Genomic DNA, 22,200 nt, shown 5'->3' with positions numbered 1-22,200 from the left:
CACTCTGGGATCTGGAAACATTCTCTTTTCTTGATCTAGATGGTAATCATCACAGAAGTGTGTGTGTGTGTGTGTGTGTGTGTGTGTTAAATTTAATCAAGTAGTAAATTTAAGATTTATGCACTTTAAGTTTACACCCCAAAACAACCACCCCCACCCCCACCCCCCCAAAAAAAAACAGAAAAAAGACAGTTGCAACCTCAAAATAATCTCAAAAAAGTATACCTAACTTTTTTGTCTATAAATTACAAAACCTATGTAATCTCTTCCTAAAACGGCGTTTCTACAAAAACAGTATTAGGTTGGTACAAAAGTAATTACGGTTTTTGCAATTGTTTTTAACCTTTTAAACCACAATTACTTTTGCACAACCTAATATTACAATTTCTAACTGTGAACACCAAGGGCACATCTTCTTACCAAATGAATGCTCCATCGAGACTCCCAAATAAAAGCCAGCATTGCCTGGGGTTCTGAAAAATAGCAGCTGGGCCTCCAGTGATGGGAGTGGCAGAAGTCATACAGAGAATCAAGTCATTCCTATCGATACTCAATTTACCTTTCAGCATTCTGAAGCCCACAGCTCCCTTAGAAGCTCTTTTTTTACCCCCAATATCTGGTTGAAGCTTTTCTATAGCCGCTATCCCAAAGAAGAAATGAAACAGAACTGCGGACAGTAAGTATTAGGTATGTGATTTTAATGGGCTTAAAAAACATGAGTTAGCCCTATCCATTGTTGGGTTTCCTGTAATGAACAACTGGGCGAAGGGAGAAGCCTGACTCAGAGTGGAAAGCTGAGAGCTGCCTTAGGACATGCTGCAGTGCTAACAGAACTTTCCACGATGACGGAAGTGTTCACCATCTGTGCTGCCCAGTATGGTAGCCACTAATCACATATAGTTACTGAGAACTTGAAATGTGGCTGGAGCAACTGAGAAACTGAATTTTCTAATTCAATTACAATTAATCTGTATTTCAACATGTAACTAGTGGCTACTGTATTCGACAGCACAACTCTGGAGAAAACTCAGAGCAAAACTGGGCCAAAATCCTACCATCGACATACATCTCCCAAAAACCCAGCAGTGCCATGGCCAAAATGTCAAAAAGGCTCAGTGTATTTATATTCTCTCTCCTACCTCTCCAAAATAAAAATCGAATAGAGAAAGACAAGATGAAAGTAATTATTTGTTTCAAAATAATTTTAAATAAAATATGTACATAAAGCAATGCTAACAATTCTACAAGGTTATTTACTATAGCTACACATAGCCCTTGAGAGGTATTTTTGAAGTCATGGAAGAAGTTTTAGCTGAATTAAAATATGTCACGTTTTAGCAATATGTCCTCAGCCAAACAGTGGAACGTAATAAGATCATGCCAATAAACGGAAAAGTTTGTCACCTGGTCAGAGAGTGTAAGTGGAGAAGAATATCCGATTCTACAGCCATACGTAAAGCAAGATATCTCTGCTGTCAATTCTAGGACATGAGCTAAAGGCAAATAGCCAATGTATGTGTCCTTTGGTCTAAAACAAAACAAAAGAAACATTTTAGCCACTCTTAAAAAGGCACTATAAATTAGAAATGTCAATAACCTTATCATTTCAATATAGATGGAGTTTAGAAAATGTGAACATGAGCTTTAATTTCTAAGAAGAATGTTGAATGATTCTCTCTTACCCCAGGCCAGGAATTCTTTCACACTGGCCTGCCATCCCAGCTATCAAATTGCTATGATGCATCATCACGCCCTTAGGTCGGCCAGTAGATCCACTGGTATACATGACGATAGCCATGTCCGAAGGAGTTGGTCTATTTGGAGTAACGCTTGCTAAAATGAAAAAGCACCACATTTTTATTCTGTTAAAAATTGAAACTGCTAAATGAAGACATAATTATTAGATTTTGACATAATGATAAATGATTTAAGGCAAACATTCTCAGGTGGCCAGTTAGCTCAGTTGGTTAGAGCGCGATGCTCGTTAACACCAAGGTTGCCTGTTTGATCCCCACATGGGCCAGTGTGAGCTGCACCCTCCACAACTAGACTGAAAGAACTACTTGACTCGGAGCTGATGGGTCCTGGAAAAACACACTTAAAATAAATTTAAGAAGTTTAAAAATATATTATCTATTAAAAATCAAAAGGTAAAAAACGGTTTATCAAATCTCATTAACTGCAGTGAGAATTTCAAACTCAATTTGGCCCATTTTCTGGATGTGTAGCCTAATCCCTCCCTGTCTGCTCATGCCTCTCTCTCTACAGTGTTGTACACAAAGCAATATTGTGAAAAGACTTCCAGGACTCTGGAGAATCAGGAAGATAAGTAAGAGTATTGTGGGTAACTCCTCAGGCCTCAGTTCTCTCATCTCTAAAATGAGAAAGTTGGACTAGATTATGGTTCTTAACCACTGGTGAGCCTGAGAATCACCTGCAGAGCTTAAATCAAACTCCATCTCTGGATTCTAGTTCTTAGAATTCTGATTCTTTATGTCTGAGATGGATCAAAGGCTCCACAGGTGACACTCATACACACACCCGATTGAAAACCACTAGACTTGATATTTTTTTAAGTTTTTACAAAAATAATTTTATTTTAATATAATTGAACCATGGACATTGAATTAGAAAACCATTATACACTTAACATATTTTAAGGTTAAATTCCAAGTAGCAAGTAAAATCCAAGGGATGTTTCTATCTCTCTCGCTTTTTCTTTCTCTCTCTCTCTCATTTGGAATATTTGTTGTGTGTCTGGCTTGGGGATTCTTTTGGGTCTTCTAGACTTAGTGCTTCTTCCCCTATCTGAATCAGATACTTGGGTTCTTTTTAATCAAAATTAGAGAGGACTTTCAGGATACTAAGAGACAGAGACCATGCAGAAGGGTTTACATGTCCTTCATTCCCTATCAAAGGTAATTATCTAAACAGTACCTAAACTTCACTTCTTCCAGCACCCTGTCTGAAAATAGGAATGTTTTAATCATCTTAAGGGTCCTGAGCCCCAGTGCCACCTTTGCTTATTAAATGACTAGTGGAGGAAAATAGAGGTCTCCCCAACAGATTATATTCAGCCATCTTGAGCAGGTGCCAGCAGATTTCTTTCCCCCCAAAGGACCACATGTTAAATATCTTTGGCTTTGAGGGCGATATGGTCTCTGCTACAACTACCCAACTTTACTGTCGTAGAATGAAAAAAGCCATAGACAACTGTGAGATGAACTGATGTGACTGTGTTCCAATCCAACTTTATTTAGAGAAACAGATGGCAGGCTGTAATTTGCCAACCTGTGCACTAGAGTCATGCTTCTCAAACTATCTATGGTGAAGACCAATTTTTTTCCCTTATAATTTACGGATGTATGCGTTTGAAAAATAAAAATGAATTACTGGAAAAACAAAATAAAAAGATATAACATAGGAGCTTAACCTTTTTAGATTAAACCGACAACAAATTACACTTCAATAAATATAATTAGGACAGTCATACATAGGGAAAAAGGAAAAAAATTAGGAAAACTGTAACTGTTGTTACTCAAAAGTATCTTCTAGCCTATAAATAAAGAGAATAGCTATTATAGACATACTTTATTTGTCATTCCACAATACTAAGCAAAAAAATTGAGCAAAACTGCAACTTCCAGTATTAAGTGCCTATGTGCACACTCTATAGTATGTAGGTACTATATTTTAAATTTTTAATGTGACATAAATTTGCTTCTTGTTGTTAATTTAATCTAGGTTGGATTTACAACCAGTGCTACTTATAAGAAATAATGCATACCTAAACTGTTCCTAGTTTTAAAAGTAGCTTTACTGAGGTATAACTGATACACAAAGAACTGCACATTTTAACATAAAATTTACTGCCCATTATAAAACATTCAGGTTCCCTAAGCTCAGGGTTCCTCTCCTATAACACAACCCACTACATGTGCAGATATCATCTAACCCTCTTCACATTGCCCTGTGGAAACTGGGGTGCAGGGAAGCAATATAAATGCTGATACTCTGGGTACCGCTATTGCTGTGAGTAACATAGTATCCTATATCTCTCCCAGGAGTCCTGTGTTTCCAAAAAACTGGCAAGCTCACTTGTTTGCTTGCAAGTTGGATAGTTTCAGCCTCTTTGCCATGCTCCACAAGGAGTAGAATGCTGTATTTGACATGTGTTATTGCAAATATGTCCTCAGTCTCTAGTAATTAAATATCCAGAAGCTAAACGGATGTTCACCCAACATTTTCTGCCAAAATAAATCCTTTCCCCATCTAGTAGAGTATCATGACCTTCATATCAAATGTGAGAGAAAAATTATTTAAATAGAGTATTAAATTTCCTCAACTCTCTGTCCTGATGACCAACTGATATTTTGCTACAAGGTGGATTTACTTGCTTCAAATGAAATACCAACGACCACCTCGGTGGTAGGAAAAAACCAAGCATGGGGGCTGGCCCAGTGGCTCAGGCTGTTGGAGCTCCATGCTCCTAACTCTGAAGGCTGCCGGTTCGATTCCCACATGGGCCAGTGGGCTCTCAACCACAAGGTTGCCGGTTCAACTCCTCAAGTCCCGCAAGGGATGGTGGGCTGCACCCCCTGCAACTAAGATTAAACATGGCACCTTCAGCTGAGCTCCCACTGAGTTCCCGGATGGCTCAGTTGGTTGGAGTGCGTCCTCTCAACCACAAGGTTGCCGGTTCGACTCCTGCAAGGGATGGTGGGCTGCGCCCCCTGCATCTAACAACGGCAACTGGACCTGAAGCTGAGCTGCGCCCTCCACAACTAAGACTGAAAGGACAACAACTTGACTTGGAAAAAGTCTTGGAAGTACACACTGCTCCCCAATAAAGTCCTGTTCCCCTTCCCCAATAAAATCTTTATTAAAAAAAAAAAAAGCATGAATCCTGGCAAACAGTTTTGCATCCTCTGAGACATCATTTAATATCACTAGAATTAAGCATTTAAAACAGTTTACTGAATGGAAGGCCGGACATGTCTTCCTTAGGTGAGGTCCAAATTGGACAGTTATAGCAGGTTACTTGAAAAAAGAAAAGTTTGGCAGCAACCACCGTAAAGCATGAACCACTGAGTACCTCTCTACTACCAAATAAATCTTAATACAGCGGTTACCTTTTTGAGGAGAAAGGGAAGGAAACCTTTAATCATATATGGTCTTGACAGATCTTTTTTAACATTTTAAAACTTTGTTTTAAATCAAAGAACTTTACAGTTTTTACTCACATCACCTACTGAAATAACACAGCAAGAATAAATTTGTTTTAACTGCTTTACTTACAGTTTTCTGGCTTGGCTCCCAACTCTTCAACTGACTGCATGCTGTGGATCTCGAATCCTTCAGGGTACTCTGTTTTATTGATAGTCTTATTGTCCACATAGATAATGTGTTTAACACAAGTGATATCTAACAATGCAGTCTGTTGAACAGAAAGAAAATCCAGCTATTAAACATGGGCCTGCAGTAAACTCAGTTATTGAACATTTTCCCGTCCTGTCAGATAACACTACCATGAATTAAAAGAAAATTTCATATTTACCTTAAGTTTACTTTCCAAAAGTTCAACACTAGTAATCAGATAGGCAGCCTCAGATTCATTTAGCCCATGAACTACAGCTTCTTTGCCAAGTGTGGCATATAAAGTCACAACTACATAATAAAAAAATAAACAAACACAACAGTTAAATGGCAAACATTTATTTGGTATATTAGTTAAGTCAGCCTTTAATGATAGTTATACTCACAGACACAAAGACGTTTTATAATTTAATTTGATTTCCTAGTCTCTGCTATTACCCTTCAACCTTGCCCCAAACTTCCTGGTAGCCCCAAATTTTCCTCAAAAATTCTGAGGATTCTAACTTTCTAAAACTAAAGAAACCCAGAAATACAGGAAGTGCCACAACTGATCAAGAATCAGTCAATTAAGATTCTCAAGGCCATACGTTCTGGCTGAACTCTTAACGCAGGTCAGAGCTATCCCAGCTCCGCTGTGACACACACTTTCAATGGTTATAGCACCACAGAACAGATAAGTCATTGAGAATCCTCAGATTTTGAGGATTTCAAGTCAGAAGACAGTCCATGATCATGTTCGCACTCCTTCTATGAAAACTGTTTTAATGGGGCCAGTGTCCGCGCTGATTTGTGACCTCCATGCCTGAATTGAGGAAGACATGGAGACCTACTCTTTAGGAGCTACCAGACAAAGAAAACATAAACTGAAACCCAGATCCCTTAGAATTAGTGGACCTGTGCTAAACTTAGATAAGACTTGGAAATTCAGCTCTTGGCTGGCAACCCAAATAACAACATGGTCAGTAACAGCTACTTTTCATGAGTTCTTGATTGTTCAAGTTGGGTGACGGGTACATAGGGGATCATTTCCATATTATCCACTTTTATTTGAAATGTAAACTCTTGATTCCATAACATACCTGCCTGCAGTGTCCTATTTCATTCAACAAGTAACTGAGTACTTAGTGCGTGACAGGAACTGTTCTGGACTGTTAATATTTAAAAGTCATTTGTTGCGCAATAGCTAAAGAATCAGAAATACACCCAATTTAACTTTCTGGCCAACATATGTAATGCCAGTTCAAGCTGTCACATGCTTATTCCACATGTAAAATGGAAAAGGTCAAATAAGAGGCCTTGAATTGAAGAAATGAACTAGAATTATGCTAAGCGATGACTTTTTGTTGTCATTCTTTCGTGGGTAACTTCCTAAAAAAATGCCCCCCAACCCCAAATCTTTCAAGTGCAATTCACTTCCAATTAAAAAGCAAAATTCAAAATTCTATCCATTAATCTGCCAAATCCCAAACTAGCTCTTAGAAGTTATTATCTTTTAACTACATGATATATGTACTGTTTTATAGATATAATTTATGGCAGACAAATGACTAAAGAACACCTACTTTGAAAACAAGAGGATCTCAGGACAATTTCAAATGTAAGTAAGGCCCGCTTTCCCCTACAAAAACACAAGGCACTTACGAGGAAAGTTGTACTTAAAGCAGGTCTGTGCCGCAATCATCCATTCGGCCCTGGTCTCACAGAAAATAGCAATAGTGCTCTTTGGTTTTAATCCCAATGCAGTGAGTCCACTACCAAAGTTATTCACTCTGAGGTTCACTTCAAGATAGTTCATCCATTTGTAATTCCCAAGAATTAACTGTTAAAGTGAGACATTCTCTGATATTAGTATATGTATTCAAACAAGCAATTAGAAATATTATTCAAAGTACAGAACTCTAAAATTTCCCTTAAGCGAATATACAGAACCTATGCGCACCCTCTGAGAATTAGTTACACAGCACTCTAATGCAATGCAAGGATATCTAAAATGCACTTGATTTATGATAGATTGTACCCTCCCCTTAAAAAATAAAAAAGTGCAAAACTGCTTTACCTTCTTAAACACCTTTCCATTTGGCTGCATTTCATTTTCTTCACTTAGGATTTCCCTGGTCCCGAGGCTGTCCTTCTTCCCAAACTTGGATACAGCATGATCAAATAATTTATCCAGAGTGTCTGCCCCAGGAATGTCTATGACAGCTAGGGAGTCGAAGTGTGTGACAGAGCGATATGGACTTCCGGGTTTGTCTGAAGTGGGCTTAGCTTTTATTCTCTTTGCCATAACGTTTTTCTTCTTGGCATTGGTAAGAAAATACCACGGAATAAATATAAGGGCACTGTATACTGTTATTAACAAGTGGACAGGCAGCAAAATAATGGTGGGCACATTTAGCTTAAGATTCATAGCGGCAAGGCTTCTACAATGGTGTTTATTTCTTGTTATTCTTTGGCTTCAGAAAGCCTTATTTTGCTGAAGAAGGCAATAATGGAAGCAGCAGTAAGAGCAGCAGGATAGCCAAGGCAGTTCAATTTTAATGATACAGATAAAAGTTAGTAATCTTTGGAAGCCGACAATAAAGTACACCTGTAGGTAAAGACAATGAACCAGGCGGAGAGCAAGAAAAAAAAAAAGTATTAACAAGTTGACAGCACCATCGATTTAAATACTTAGGCATTTATTAGTTTATATAATTGATTTGCTACAGAAAGCTGAAATAACTGGTCTGAAATATTGGCACATTCCCTTTTTAATCATTATTGCCATAAACTTCTGAATTTAATCTTTTCTAAGTTTTTAGGTATACTGCTACTCTGCACATCATTCTGTAAGTCAGCTGAGTAACACTACTTTGAATACTTACACGAGTGCATGAATATATTTAAGTTTGGCTAAACTTTGGGAGAGTAGGGAATGCCATTAATGAGGTTTCTCTTAATACGTACATATACGTAAACCAGACAGCTTTAAAAACAGATGGTTTTGCCTCCAAAAGGGAAAACCAACACACCAATTTAGGTTTATTTCTCAAAGATCAACCCAGAAATATTATTCTGAGTTCTTCATGAATGTAAAATTCTGAGGTAATGCTATTCACTATCTCCTATCCTCAAAATTGGAGAATACAATCATAAAACCATTTCCTAAATGTCCCCTTTGTGCTCAAAATTGTACCAGTTGCCTGGGAGTATTAAGTCGGAAGTAAGTGTAATTTCTGACCCTTGTCCATTAAGAGTTAACAGTTCTGAGGTAATCAGCACACAGCATACACCCAGTGTTGTTCAAACCCTTTTGATGGGAGGAAGGCAGCTAAACCATTTCTTCAAATAAAAACCCATACAGATTGCCCATGTATAAAACTAAAGTGGAACTGCTCTGACTCAAGCAAAGAATGGGGGTGTCCAGAGTCCCACCCTGGACTTCCTAGAACCGCACTACCAAGGTGACCACTGAAGCATTTCCAATGAAAAACCCTGCAGAGATACATAACTAAGTACTATGGTGTGCAGGACAAGCAATAAATGCAATAGGAGCCCAAACAACGTGTAAAATGGCCAAGAGTAACAAAGAGAGGCTCTGTGGAGATTAGATTTAAAAGCTGGACCTCATTTTGAGGAGCTGGAAATGAAGGAGAAAGAATGGAGGGCATTCCCGGAAGGAGAACCACATGAAGAAAGATACAGAAGTAGGAATGCAAGGACTTTGGGAGAGCAGACAGTGCCAATAACGACACTGGCCTGACTGGGGCATACATAGAGCACTCGTTGCCTAAATAGGCTACAGTAGTACAGGACCTGACAAAACAGGCAAAGCAGTTTTGATTTGATGAGGAAGAAAACAGGAGGCCGCTGCAGGTCAGAAGAACAGTGCTAGTTGGAAAGGAACTGCAGAAACAGCCTCAGGGATACTATCCTTCAGGGAGTGTGCCTTCAGCTGAGAAAGCTATTTTGGTGAGTGGAGGCAATTTCAACCATTAAAATGAAAATATTAGTTCACTTTGAGGAGATAAACTGAAGCTCATCCTTCTGCAACTCTTGCAAAAATAAATACGCGGACTATTGAGCCCTGCATACTTGTTTGTTTTTACACCAATTAGCTTAATCCTGCCTCTGCTTTTGTTCATGTCCTTCGACTTTATGTCGTGAAATGAGCAAGAAACCACAAGTGAAAAGACCTATGTTTCAATCCCCATCTCTGTCACTGACTGTGTAACCTTGAGCAAAACCATCTATCTGAGTTTAAGATCACACTAGATCAATAGCCCTTCACTTCTTAAGAGGTGAAGAATCCAATGAGAACTATGAACCCAATTCCCCCAGAAAGATATGCAAAGCATTACATACAATTTCAGGGGATTCAGAAGTTGCCTGAAATGCTTCCATGAACCCCAAAGGGTGACACCAACTGCGAACTATGCATTTCTGGCCTACATGGTTTCCCAGGGCCTTTGCAACTTCAAATTTTATGATTTACCCTACCTAGAAATTGCTTTCTCAGTCTAACAAGTCCGGACATTTACTTCTTCAAGATAAGGTATGTCAAGTGTCTGTCACAGCGCCTGATCCTCAATATGCAAGATGCCCTCTAACAATCCTCTCCTTCAAAAGACATTTCACGACTACACAAATCCACAAATCTTTCCTTTCTCTAACTTCCTCCATCACTTGAAACGTCTACCACTCATTCTGATCCTTCATTATTCCATCATTTCCAAACATCTAAGCATATAAGCATAGAGCAGTCCAGTAGTTCTCAACCCTATCAAACCCAACTCCTCTTTCTTAACCAAATATTTTGTAACACTCCTTTATAAACCTTAAAGGATAGTCACAGATTACCTACATATATATATATATTTTTTATTATTTTTTTTTAATGAGTACCAAAAAGAAATTAATTCAAAATGAAATAATACTTATTTCAACATATAAATTCTCGGGGGTAATACTAGAAGGCAAACATCTTCAAATTGATAAAAGTCCCTAAGGGATGAGTACCACTTCACTCTCACTTGAGAAATTGTCTTGGGGCTGAAGATATACAAAGAAATGGAAGACAGCTTTTGAAGGGCTTTACAATCTAGTTGGATTTAAACTGTATTACATGTTTTTTAGTCATTCACTTAATCTTGTTATACACACTTAATCTTTTACACATTTGCCACAAGCCTTAGAGGGAGGGAAATATCTTCTCCTTAATCCTCATAGGACAGAGACACATATGTGTGTGTGTATGTGTATATATATATGTGTGTATATATATATGCATACACAAGTAGACAAGGCTTGAAGAACATTCGGGTGAGGAGAGATCAGAGAGATCATTGAGTCGAGGTTTTCAAATTCTTTCTGGTGGTAGTGAGGGTCGTCCATTTGAATAAAAACTTATATGGACATGAAAACCCAAGTATAGATTTTTTTTAAAAAAGGGAGAGTTGCTTTGGTAGGGGAGGCTGTGACAGCTCCTGAAGGGACTCTGAACTGAATATTTGAACCACTGGTATTGTCTGATCCCTTATCTCACAAAGGAGCAAATGAGGGACAGTAGAAATTGTAACTGAGGTCCACCCCCAAGTCTGGTGCTGTTTCAAGCATACCAGACAGTCTCCTCTCATTTTTGCCTATCATCTTAAAATCTTCCTTGTCAAAGGTTTTCCAGGGTTGCACTCACGTCTGTTGATAAATTTATTGGGGGGGAAAAAGATTTGAACACCTACTATGTGTAAGTTTTGAGCACTTACTACAAAGATGAATAGAGCATGTCCTGAATTCTTTATATGCATGCATGCATGTACATGTGTGTTCATATATATGGGAGGGACATCAGTTCACAAATACATAGAGTATGATAAATCCCATAAGAGAAGCAAAAATAAAATGCTAAAGGTACTTTATTCAAAAGAAGGCAGGGGGAACTGTATCCAGTTTGGGGAAAAAGAGAAAAGAGGGAGGAAGCAGAACCATCCAGGAAAGTTTCAAAAAAACAAAGCATTTGAGGTGCGTGTGAAGGATGCAAATGTTTGCAAAAGGAGAGGGTGAAGACTGGGAAATGAGGACAGTCCTATCAGAGACAACTGGATGAGCAAACGGATGTGAGCAGAACAGTGCAGGATGGAACTGAACCACAGCAAGCAGTATAGCAGACACTAATACTCTCTGTGTAAAGTGCTGCTCCACTTTTGTGATCCAAGTCAAGGGGAAAACTGAATTATTTCAGAGTTAACTTTACTAGATTGTAGCTATGCTCTAAGAGACACATGCATATGATGATTTGGTGACTCAAGATTAAACACCCTTGGGGCCAGCCCGGTGGCTCCGGCGGTTGGAGCTCCGTGCTCCTAATGCCGAACGTTGCCGGTTCGATTCCCACATGGGCCAGTGGGCTCTCAACCACAAGGTTGCCGGTTCAACTCCTCAAGTCCCGCAAGGGATGGGGGGCTCTGCCCCCTGCAACTAAGATTGAACACAGCACCTTGAGCTGAGCTCCCACTGAGTTCCCGGATGGCTCAGTTGGTTGGAGTGCGTCCTCTCAACCACAAGGTTGCCAGTTCGACTCCTGCAAGGGATGGTGGGCAGCGCCCCCTGCAACTAAGATTGAACACAGCACCTTGAGCTGAGCTGCCTCCCGGATGGCTCAGTTGGTTGGAACGCGTGCTCTCAACCACAAGGTTGCCAGTTCGATTCCTCGAGTCCCGCAAGGGATGATGGGCAGAGCCCCCTGCAACTAAGAACGAACATGGCACCTTGAGCTGAGCTGCCACCGAGCTCCAGGATGGCTCAGTTGGTTGGAGTGAGTCCTCTCAACCACAAGGTTGCCGGTTTGACTCCCGTAAGGGATGGTGGGCTGCGCCCCCTGCAACTAGCAACGGCAACTGGACCTGGAGCTGAGCTGCGCCCTCCACAACTAAGACTGAAAGGACAACTTGAAGTTGAACAGCACCCTCCACAACTAAGATTGAAAGGACAACAACTTGACTTGGAAAAGTCTTGGAAGTACACACTGTTCCCCAGTAAAGTCCTGTTCCCCTTCCCCAATAAAATCTAAAAAAAAAATGATTAAATACCCTGCTATTGCATTATGGGAAAATGAATTGTTCTGTAAAGAAGAGAATGTCTGATATCCTGGGTGATAAGTGGGTGAAACTGAATTAGGAGATTTGGGTTCTAACTTCAGTGTCTGCTATGAAGTGTGACTTTGAACAGGTTACATGGCCTCGAACTGAAAAGCTCTGTATCAGTGGCATCACGTGAGAAACAGGAATATTGCTTGTGGTAGCATGGTATTGTTGGGAGAGAATCCTTCATCTTATCCAGCTTAAATCCATGGGCAATAATAATAATCAGTTTCTGCAATACATGCTCAGCTCTCTCGCCTCTCTCTCACTTCGTTGTAATTCTCGGCTAAACCACGACCTGGTTAAATCCAATTCTCTACTCAATCTGCATTTGTACGCACACACCTAAATTTGGCTGGAGAAAAACCTGACTATGCTGAATTGTCCCCTGAAATCTGTGATCGCTCCCTCCAGGGGCCATACTGTATTGCACTAGTCTATGCACTGGACATTCTTTCTTCTCTCTCCCAGACCAACACTCCAGTAGTAAGCTGCTGACATCGCTTACTATTTTGCTGAGAAAACTGAAAAAGTCTGAAGAGAACTTCTACACATTCCCACTGCTGTGTCTACCCTTCTACTGGCATCTGTGGTCACATGCTTTTTTCACTCCTGTGATGACAATGACTGAACTGGTAATGCTCCCAGCTAAGGGCAACCCCTTCACTAATGCACAGGGGTGCTTTGTCTCTACAGAAAGGACCTGGCGGTGCAGTTCTACCAATTCTCCCCCTCTCTTGCCTAATTAAAGTTTCCTGCTCTACTGAATTATTCCTATCAGCATCATAATAGGGTATGATTTCTTTCATTTTAAAACCCATTCCCTGAGAGCAGATGGAGGCCAAACTAGTAGGAAGAAGCAAGCCAATATACCCTGTTAAGGAATTGCTGGTGAACCACTGAATTCTGTAATCAAGGGAGTAACATTATAAGATTTGTTTTATAAAAATTATCAGTCAGAGAGCCAAAAATCAAACACACACACACACACACACACACACACACACACACACTTAAAATAACCACCACCATCCTCTTTCTTGTACGTTCTTCTCTGGCTACAGCCCCATTTCTTTTCCTCCTCTTTAGGACTCCTTAAAGAATGGTCTGTGCTGTCTCCCACTTCTCTGCTCCTATTTTCTCTCGAACCCAAGACACTCAGGCTTTTGCCCCCCACAATTCTTCCACATCCTTGCTGTGATCAAAGTCACCAATGACTTCCATGCTGTCAAAGATGCCAAGGTCACTTAAAGCTCAGTCCCCATCTCCCCAGCCGACCAGCATCCTTTAACACAGTTGACCCCTCTTTTCCTATTTGAAACTTCTTCACTTGGCTTCCAAGAGATCATGTTCTTCAGGTTTTCTTCCTTCTTTCCTGGTCATTCCTTCTCAGTCTCTTTTGCTGCTTCTTCCTCATCTCCCTGACCTCTAAAGGCTACAGTGGTCAGTCCCTGAGCCTCTCCTCTTCTTTATCTACACTCACTCCCAGTGATCTCATTTAGTCTCACAGCTTTAAATAGCACATACAGAGGGTGCCAAAAAATATATACACATTTTAAGAAAGGAAAACTATTAAAATTGTAATACTCAATATATACCAATAACAAAAGATGAATACAAGTCACATTTGACTTCTGCAATTACAAGAGGTGCTCAAAGTGGTTACCATCAGCATCCAGACACTTCTGATAATGGCCAACTACTACTTGAGCAGCATTGACCAAAGTGTCCATTCATATACATATATTTTTGGCACCCCTGGTATATGGTGATGACTTCCAAATTTCTCTCCACAGCCTGGAGGTCTCCCTTAAAACCAGATTTGCATATGCAACTGTTTCCTCAAGAGATCCGTAAGCTACCGCATGAGTTAAGTACCTCAAACTTAATATGTTCACAACTGAGCCACTGATCATCCTTCACAAACCTTTTCCACTCAGTTGTGCCTATCTCTATAAATTACAGTTGCTTTGCCCAAAAACCTCACATTCACTTTCACTCCTCTTTCTCACAAATTCCACACCCAACTCATTAGCAAATCCTACTTGCTCTACTTACAAAACAGATACCAAACTAGACTACTCCTCATCACCTCCACTGCTAACCATCCTGGTTCAGCCCACTATCATCTGTTACCTGGATAAATGCAATAGTCAATCTGATCTCCCTGCTTCCACCTTTATAATAAATTCTAAACTCGGCAGCCAGAGTGCTCCAGTTAAAATGTAAGTTAGACTATGTCATCCACCTGCTCAAAACCTTTCCAAGAATCCTCACATGACTCATTCAGGAAGAAAAGCTAGTGCTTACCATGAACTAGGAGGCTACAGAACTTTCACCTAGCTTTAAGTATCTGACTTCAACTCCTATTATACTCTCCTCTGGCTCATTCTACTACCCTCCCACTTGTCCCTAGCTGTTTCTGGGACACATCAAGCATGACCCTGTCTCTGGACCTTTGTACATGCTATTCTCTCTGCCTGGAATGTTCTTCCAAGATACCTGCATAGCTTAATCTTTCCCTTCTTTTTTGACTTAACTCAAATATGACCTTCGCAGTGAGGCCTTCTCCAGCCATCCTCACTAAAATTGCACCCCAACATTTCCAATCCCTTTCTCACTTTATTTTTCTCCTTAGCACTCATCACTAATGAATGCATCATATGCTGTACTTTTCATGTTTATTAGCAATGTCCCCATTAGAACATAAGCTCCCTGGGGCAGAGTTTATTGTTTGCTGCTGAATCCTCAGTGACTACAACAGTACCTCCATGTGTTAACTGTTCAATAAATTTGACTGAAATAAGAATATATGTGGAATTACTCTGAAACTATACAGAAAAAATATATGCAAGTGCAATAGCCTAAAGGCAACCAACCTGAGTCATCCTTCAAAAAAAAAAAAAATCACTGTTCATGCCGACATTCTAGGAAATGCTATACTCTTTCAATCCCTGGTACTTAAAATAAATCTGAACATGTTTTTAGTTGCGTTAATAAAAAATAGAAAACTGGAAAAACTGCATGTTGCACAGACGGAAATAATTTGTGTTATAAAAGCATGAGGGTTATACAGTTTGTACCATGTGCTTTTTTAGGGATGACTTTCACAAAGGCATGCTGTCCTTCCATGTATGAAAAGTGACACTGCTGTCCCACTATTAGTAGGGCATGAACTCTGAGTTGTGTTTCCCTGAAACGAAGTAATGCATTCGTTTCTATATGAGCCAGAAAAGGGCAGGACATCATCTTCAATGATGGGCTAATTAATCGTCCTATTGCTATTTACCATTCCCTATGGAAATCACATTAATAACCACTTATTGGGCATTTACCAGGGACTAGGCACTGTGCTCAGTCTTTAGATACATTATCTCATTCAATCCTTCTGGAATCCCTTTAAGTTAATACCCTCATTTTACTCTGATGCAACAGTCTCAGATAGGATAAATAATTTGTCCAAGATAACATACTAAGTAGGGATTTTTGACCCAGGGCTACCTGATTTTAAAGTCCATACTTTCAGCTACAGTGGTACCTCGGTTTTCGAATGTAATCCATTCTGGAAGACCATTTGAGTTCTGAAACTTTGAAAACAGCTGACAGCTAGGCCTCAGGATCTTGCACTCGGAGGAAGCTGCGAGACATGTTCGACTTCCAAGGCATGTTTGAAAACTAAAGCATTTACTTCCAGGTTTACAGCGTTCGTAAACTGAAATGTTCAACAACGGAGACGTTCAAAAACCAAGGTACTACTATATGTTGTCTGTGACCATGGTCGTACTGGTACAATATAAAGAGGTGAAATTGGCAAACTTTGCATATAAAGAAACCCTGGCAAAAGTTTGAGCACTGATTTTTGTCCTACATCCTAAGGCATTTTTATAGGGGGAAAAACATCCCTTAGGTATCCAGTAAGTCTTCGAAAGTTTAGGGAAAAATCAGATGCAATTTTATTTTATATTTTGTTTTGAGGTTAAGTGTAATGCTAACTATTTCATTCCAGTTACTTCAAACATTCTGAGACAGGTTAAAAACAAAAAGCATTAGTAATAAATTAAGCTCTAGTATACAAAGTAAACGAATACTATATATACTGATTAAAGACTGAATTTAAAAGGAAAAATCATCACCCCCAGAAGCAAGTGACACAACAACAATTTAAGAATGAAAGAGAAAAACTAATAAACTGAAGTTACATAAGGCCAAGGCAATTTTTCAAGTTTTAGAAAATGGACTAAACCAAGCAAGGATCCATGCATCGGCCAAGTTGAAACATGCAGTAAGGACAAATTGAATTCATCTGTCCTTGACAGAAGACCTTATAAAAATGTAAAAATTTGAAAAGCAATGATTAGCTATATCAGTGCTACTTTAAGAAATCACATTTTCAAGTCACACATCATGTAAGGGTAATTTAAATACCAAATAAAGAGAAAATTTGCTTTCTGAAAAGGATTAGCTGTTATCTACTAAATATTAAACCAGAAAATGATTATAAAAGTTCCAAGAGGTTAAACAGATAATCATACCTGTTGTACTTTAAAAAGATCATGTTTCTACACGGATGCTGCATCATCAAGACTTTTGTAAAGGGGAGGGGTGCTTTTTAAAAATTCTATTTTCTTTCACAGATTAAAAAATTCCAAATGATTTTAAAACACAGGAGAAAGCTCAAACACAATGTTTAAAAAAAGAATGGTTGTGTTTAGTTAATGAAATCAAACTTTCCAGGAGCTATATTACAACATAATTAACTTTATGCTAATATTAAAACTTAAAAACTTAATACTTTAACAAAATAAAAGGCATTAAGGGTAGCTAGCAGGATTTTTTGCTATCAGACTACAAGACTGAATAATCATGTGAAATATACATTAGTCTGCCCCTTGTCAGTCTCATCTAACTCTAATTGGTAGACGAATCTAATCAATATGAAATAGCTTATACAATGAAACGTTAAACCTGGTATACAGCAATTATGATACATACATTTGAAAACTGAAAAAGAAAGCAAAACAAAAACCTAGGGTGAATATACAGATACCCTATACCGACACAATGCACCTGTGCCTGGCTATTTGGACTAGAAGTGTCTCACAAAGATAACTAATCTTTGGGTGTGTCTCTAACAAGATTAATCAAACCTGTTTACTTCACCACCTGGAGAGGTATTAACTCCTGAAGTCCCCATCCTGCCAGTCTCCTCCCAGCTTTTCCCAGTAAAATAAGCATCTCAGCTGCCATGTTGAAGATGCTCTTTCATGCTCTGTAGCACAAGTTCCCTCCAATAACACCTTAAGACCATTCCCAGCATGCATCAGATAATGTTTTTTCTAGGTCACAGAATGGTATAATTGGGATCCTATCTATATGTGTTGAAATGAGAAGATCTAGGAGACAATGTTGCTGCCTACACACTTCACGTGCATTATGTACATCCATTTCCTCATTTTCACAACATACTTGACTTTTGTTTTTTTAACACTTTATTTTGGCATTCAGTATTATTATATATTAATTTCAGGTGTATAGCATAGTGGTGGGACATTTATATAATTTAAGAAGTGATCCGACTGACTAGTCTAGTACCTACCCGGCACTATACATAGTTATTACTAGATCATTGACTATATTCCCTATGCTTTACTTTACATCCCCATGACTACTGTGTAACAACCAATTTGCACTTCTTAATTCCTTCCCCTTTCTCACTCACCCCCAACCCCACTCCCATCTGATAACCATCAAAATGTTCTCTGTATCTATGGGTGTTTCTGTTTTGTTTGTTTTGTTCTTTACATTCCACATATAAGCAAAATCACATTGCATCTGTCTTTCTCTGTCTGACATACTCCACTAGGCACAATACCCTCCAGGTCCATCCATGTCTCTGCAGACGGTGAGAACCCATTCTCATGCATGGCTCAGCAATATTCCATTGTATATATGTACTACCTCCTCTTTATCCACTCATCCATTGACAAATACCCAGGTGCCCTCCACATCTTGGCCATTATAAGCAATGCTGCAATGAACATATGGATGCACGTCTTCTTGAAATAGTGTTTTGGGATTCTTCGGATGAATAACCATAAGTGGGGTTACTGGGTCCTTCTGTCTCATTATAGCCTTTGTCTTAAAGTCTATTCTGTCTGGTATAAGTATCACTACCTCAGCTATTTTTTTGTTGGTTTCCATTTTCATGAAATACCTTTTTCCAACCCTTTATTTTCAGTCTGTATGTGCCTTTTGATCTGAAGTGAGTCTCTTGTAGACAGCATATATAAGGGTCTTGTTTTCTTATCCATTAAGCAACCCTGTATTTTTTATCAGAGCATTTAATTCATATATACTTAAAGTAATTGTTGATAGATACATAGTGATTGCCATCTCATTATTCATATTTTTGATCTTCTTTGTTTTCTTCTTCTTCTTAAAGAAGTCCCTCTAACATTTCTTGTAATACTGGTTTGGTGGTGATGAACTCCTTTAGCTTTTTCTTGTCTGGGAAGCTCTTTATCTGTCCTTCCATTCTAATTGATAGCTTTGCTGGGTAGAATAATCATGGTTGTAGGTCCTTGCTGTTCATCACTTTAAATATTCCCTGCCTATCCCTTCTGTCTGCAAAGTTTTTTGTTTTTTGTTTTTGACAGTCTTATGGGAGCTCCCTTGTAGGTAACTAACTACTTTTCTCTTGCTGCTTTTAAGATTCTCTATCTTTAACCTTTGGCATTTTAATTATGATGGTGTGGGCCTCTTTAAGTTCATCTTCTTTGGGACTCTCTTTGCTTTCTGGGCTTGTATATCTATTTCTTTTGCCAGGTTAGGGAAGTTTTCTGTCATTATTTCTTCAAATAGGTTTTCAATTCCTTGCTCTCTCTCTTCTCCTTCCAGTACCCCTATGATGCGAATGTTGGTACACTTGATGTTGTCCCACAGGCCCCTTAAACTCTCCTCATTTTTTTGTATTCTTTATTCTTTTTGCTGTTCTGATTGGGTGTTCTCTGCTACCTTATCTTCTGAGTTGCTAATTCGATCCTCTGCTTCATCTAATCTGATGTTGAGTCCCTGTATTCTTCATTTCTGTTATTATATTCTTTACTTCTGACTGGTTCTTTTTTATGTTTTCTATCTCCATATTTATGTTTCCTACCTCTTTACTGAAGTTCTCCCTGAGATTACTGACCATCCTTATAGCCAGTGTTTGGAACTCTGTGTCTGGTAGATTGCTTGTCTCCATTTTGTTTATTTCTTTTTCTGGAGCTTTGTTCTGTTCTTTTATTTGGGACATGTTTCTTTGTCTCCCCACTTTGGCTGCCTCTTTGTCTTTGTTTCTATGTATTAGGTAGGGCTGCTATGTCTCCTGGTCTTAGTAGAGTGGCCTTAGGTAGTAGGTGTCTTACGGGATCCAGTGGTGTAGTCTCCCTGGTCACCTGAGCCAGGTGCTCTAGCTGTGTCCCTTGTGTGAGTCGTGTGTGCCCTCCTGTTGTAGTTGAGCCTTAGTTGCTGTTAGCATGTCAGTAGAAGGGACTGTCCCTTCCATATTTGATTTTTAAACACATAACTTTCTAAAGCCGGGAGTAAGTTATATATGATTTAATCCAAAGATGACATTGCAGGAATTTTAAGGATTTAATCATGCTAGAAGTGGCACCTACTGACAAAGCATGATGTTACAATCCAACTTTATTAGACATCATGAAAAAGAGAGAAAACTGAAGTTTTGGGAGTTATGTGTTTGGAGAGAAATATAAAGGGTTCAGTGCTATAAAAGGAGAGCAGACAGCACAATGGCAATTTCAATGTTCTACGGCTGCTGCTATAGAGTAACTGTTATGTGTCCGTACGGACAAAATCTTGCTGCTAAATTAAGATGACCCACTGCACCATGGTATAGATTTTAATTTTGTCTGTAAAGTCTTCAATTTCCTGTGTATTTTTTTCTCTATGGGAATACAACTATGATTTTACCATAAGTTTATAAAAAAGAATTGGCTTACCGAAATCTTAAAATTAACTTATAGTTATAATAAATGTGTTTTGTCCAAGTGAGGAATATACAGTAGTTCCCCTTATCCGTGATTTTGCTTTCTAAAGTTTCAGTTACCCACAGTCAACCATGGTCTGAAAATATTCAATGTAAAGGTCCAGAAATAAACAGTTCATAAATTTTTAAATTGTGTGCCATTCTGAGTAATGTGATGAAATCACACACCTTCTTGCTTCTTCCTGCCCAGGATATGAATCTTCCCTTTGTCCAGCATCTCCACACTGTAAATGCTACCTGACCATTAGTCACTTGGTGGCTGCCTTGGTTATCAGATTTACTGTCACTGTGCTTGTGTTCGAGTAACACTTATTTTGTTACAATTGTTCTATTTTATTATTAGTTATTGTTAATCTTTTGCTGTGCCTAATTTATAAATTAAACTTTATCATGAGTATGTGTAGGAAAAAAACATAGTGTATGTATAGGGTTTGGTACTATCAGCAGTTTCTGGCATTCATTGGAGGTTTTGGAACATATCCCCTGCAGATAAGGTGGGACTATTGTACAGGCTATATCTATCTCCTGTCATTTTACCTATTTATTATAAGCAAGTAACACAACTGTGGGCTGCAAATCATGAGTACAGGTTGGAAAAAATATCTGTCACTAGCAGCAATACTTCCCACTGGAATATATTTTTCTATGGGGAGAATTTTAGCAACTGTACCTTTCTGCCACATGACCTACCCTCTACGTTTGCTAGAGGAAATCCAATTTAACAGGTTAGTTCTTGCTAATGTTGTTTCACAGTCCTTCTTAATGTTAAAAACTATGCAACAATGTTGTCTTAAATCATTTCTTACAAAATGGACTAATAAGTCAGCACAACAAATAAGTAAGCTACCTGGCCACCATAATGTGAAACTATGTCATAGTTTTGGGGGGTAAAATCTCACTCTGATCTTCACTATCAAATACACCTTATAAGTGAGACTATTAAAAGAACTCAGAGACTGATAAATCTATTGAAAATGGAAATCTTATGGCCATTCAATTAACACTCAAATATTTGTGCTAGTAAAGAAGGGCACAGATATTCCAAAGACAGCAGATAATTCAAAATGTATTTTTATTTTTAACACTTCATTATGGGTGTGTCTGATGTTTCAGAAATGAAAGAATTCTTAACTAAAGAAGGAAGGCACATGGAGCCAAACACCAGAAGCCATGAAAAAGTACTCCAAGAGTTAATGTCTCCATGTTTGCGATGGGGAGGATACTTTCCATTCTCTTCTCTCTCTTCACATTCAATTGTTTACCTGGCCCAGGTGTGCTTCAGTAAGATGAGTGAGGCAAGGGAGATAAGGGAATCGGGTATTTCTATTTTGAAGTGTATTTTTGGTTAGCAAAGGCAAAAATATGCTAATGGAGTATTTAAAGTGTCTCAGACACTCCAAAGTGGCTATAAACTCACGAACACAATTAGCTAGATGTTCTTGCTAATGCTTCTGGCAACTCCTACTTCTTCACCTTGGTAGTTATTTCTCTTACACATCTAGATGGGCTGCAGGCCAACTGTTATAAATGTTTATCTATCTGTGTTAAGTGTGTGTGTGACAGGGGAGAGAAAATATGATTAAGCAGACTCTCTGGGTAAATAAGTTTAGAAGCCTGACAAAGAAAGAGAGAGTAGGGGGAAACCGAGGGGTGGAAAGC

General features: G+C 38.9%; 1 protein-coding gene across 2 annotated transcripts in view; it reads right to left on the bottom strand.

Moving 5' to 3' along the window:
* Positions 1-22,200, bottom strand: part of ACSL4 (acyl-CoA synthetase long chain family member 4) — an 81,753-nt gene that overhangs the window by 23,750 nt on the left and 35,803 nt on the right. The window contains exons 3-8 of one of the 2 annotated variants that reach the window (XM_081043681.1): positions 7,433-7,963; positions 7,018-7,195; positions 5,558-5,667; positions 5,299-5,437; positions 1,683-1,833; positions 1,405-1,528 (exon numbers count right to left, since the gene is read on the bottom strand). In XM_081043681.1, coding sequence (XP_080899807.1) covers positions 1,405-1,528; positions 1,683-1,833; positions 5,299-5,437; positions 5,558-5,667; positions 7,018-7,195; positions 7,433-7,783 — 1,053 coding nt within the window. In that variant the 5' untranslated portion in view covers positions 7,784-7,963. The remainder of the gene's footprint in view (positions 1-1,404; positions 1,529-1,682; positions 1,834-5,298; positions 5,438-5,557; positions 5,668-7,017; positions 7,196-7,432; positions 7,964-22,200) is intronic. The other variant, XM_081043682.1, reaches the window with a different exon arrangement.

The sequence above is a fragment of the Rhinolophus hipposideros genome (genome assembly GCF_964194185.1).
Source record: "Rhinolophus hipposideros genome assembly, chromosome: X".
Classification (NCBI taxonomy): domain Eukaryota; kingdom Metazoa; phylum Chordata; class Mammalia; order Chiroptera; family Rhinolophidae; genus Rhinolophus; species Rhinolophus hipposideros.
Note: the sequence above shows the minus strand (reverse complement) of the source record. Positions and strands in the feature narration are given on the sequence as shown.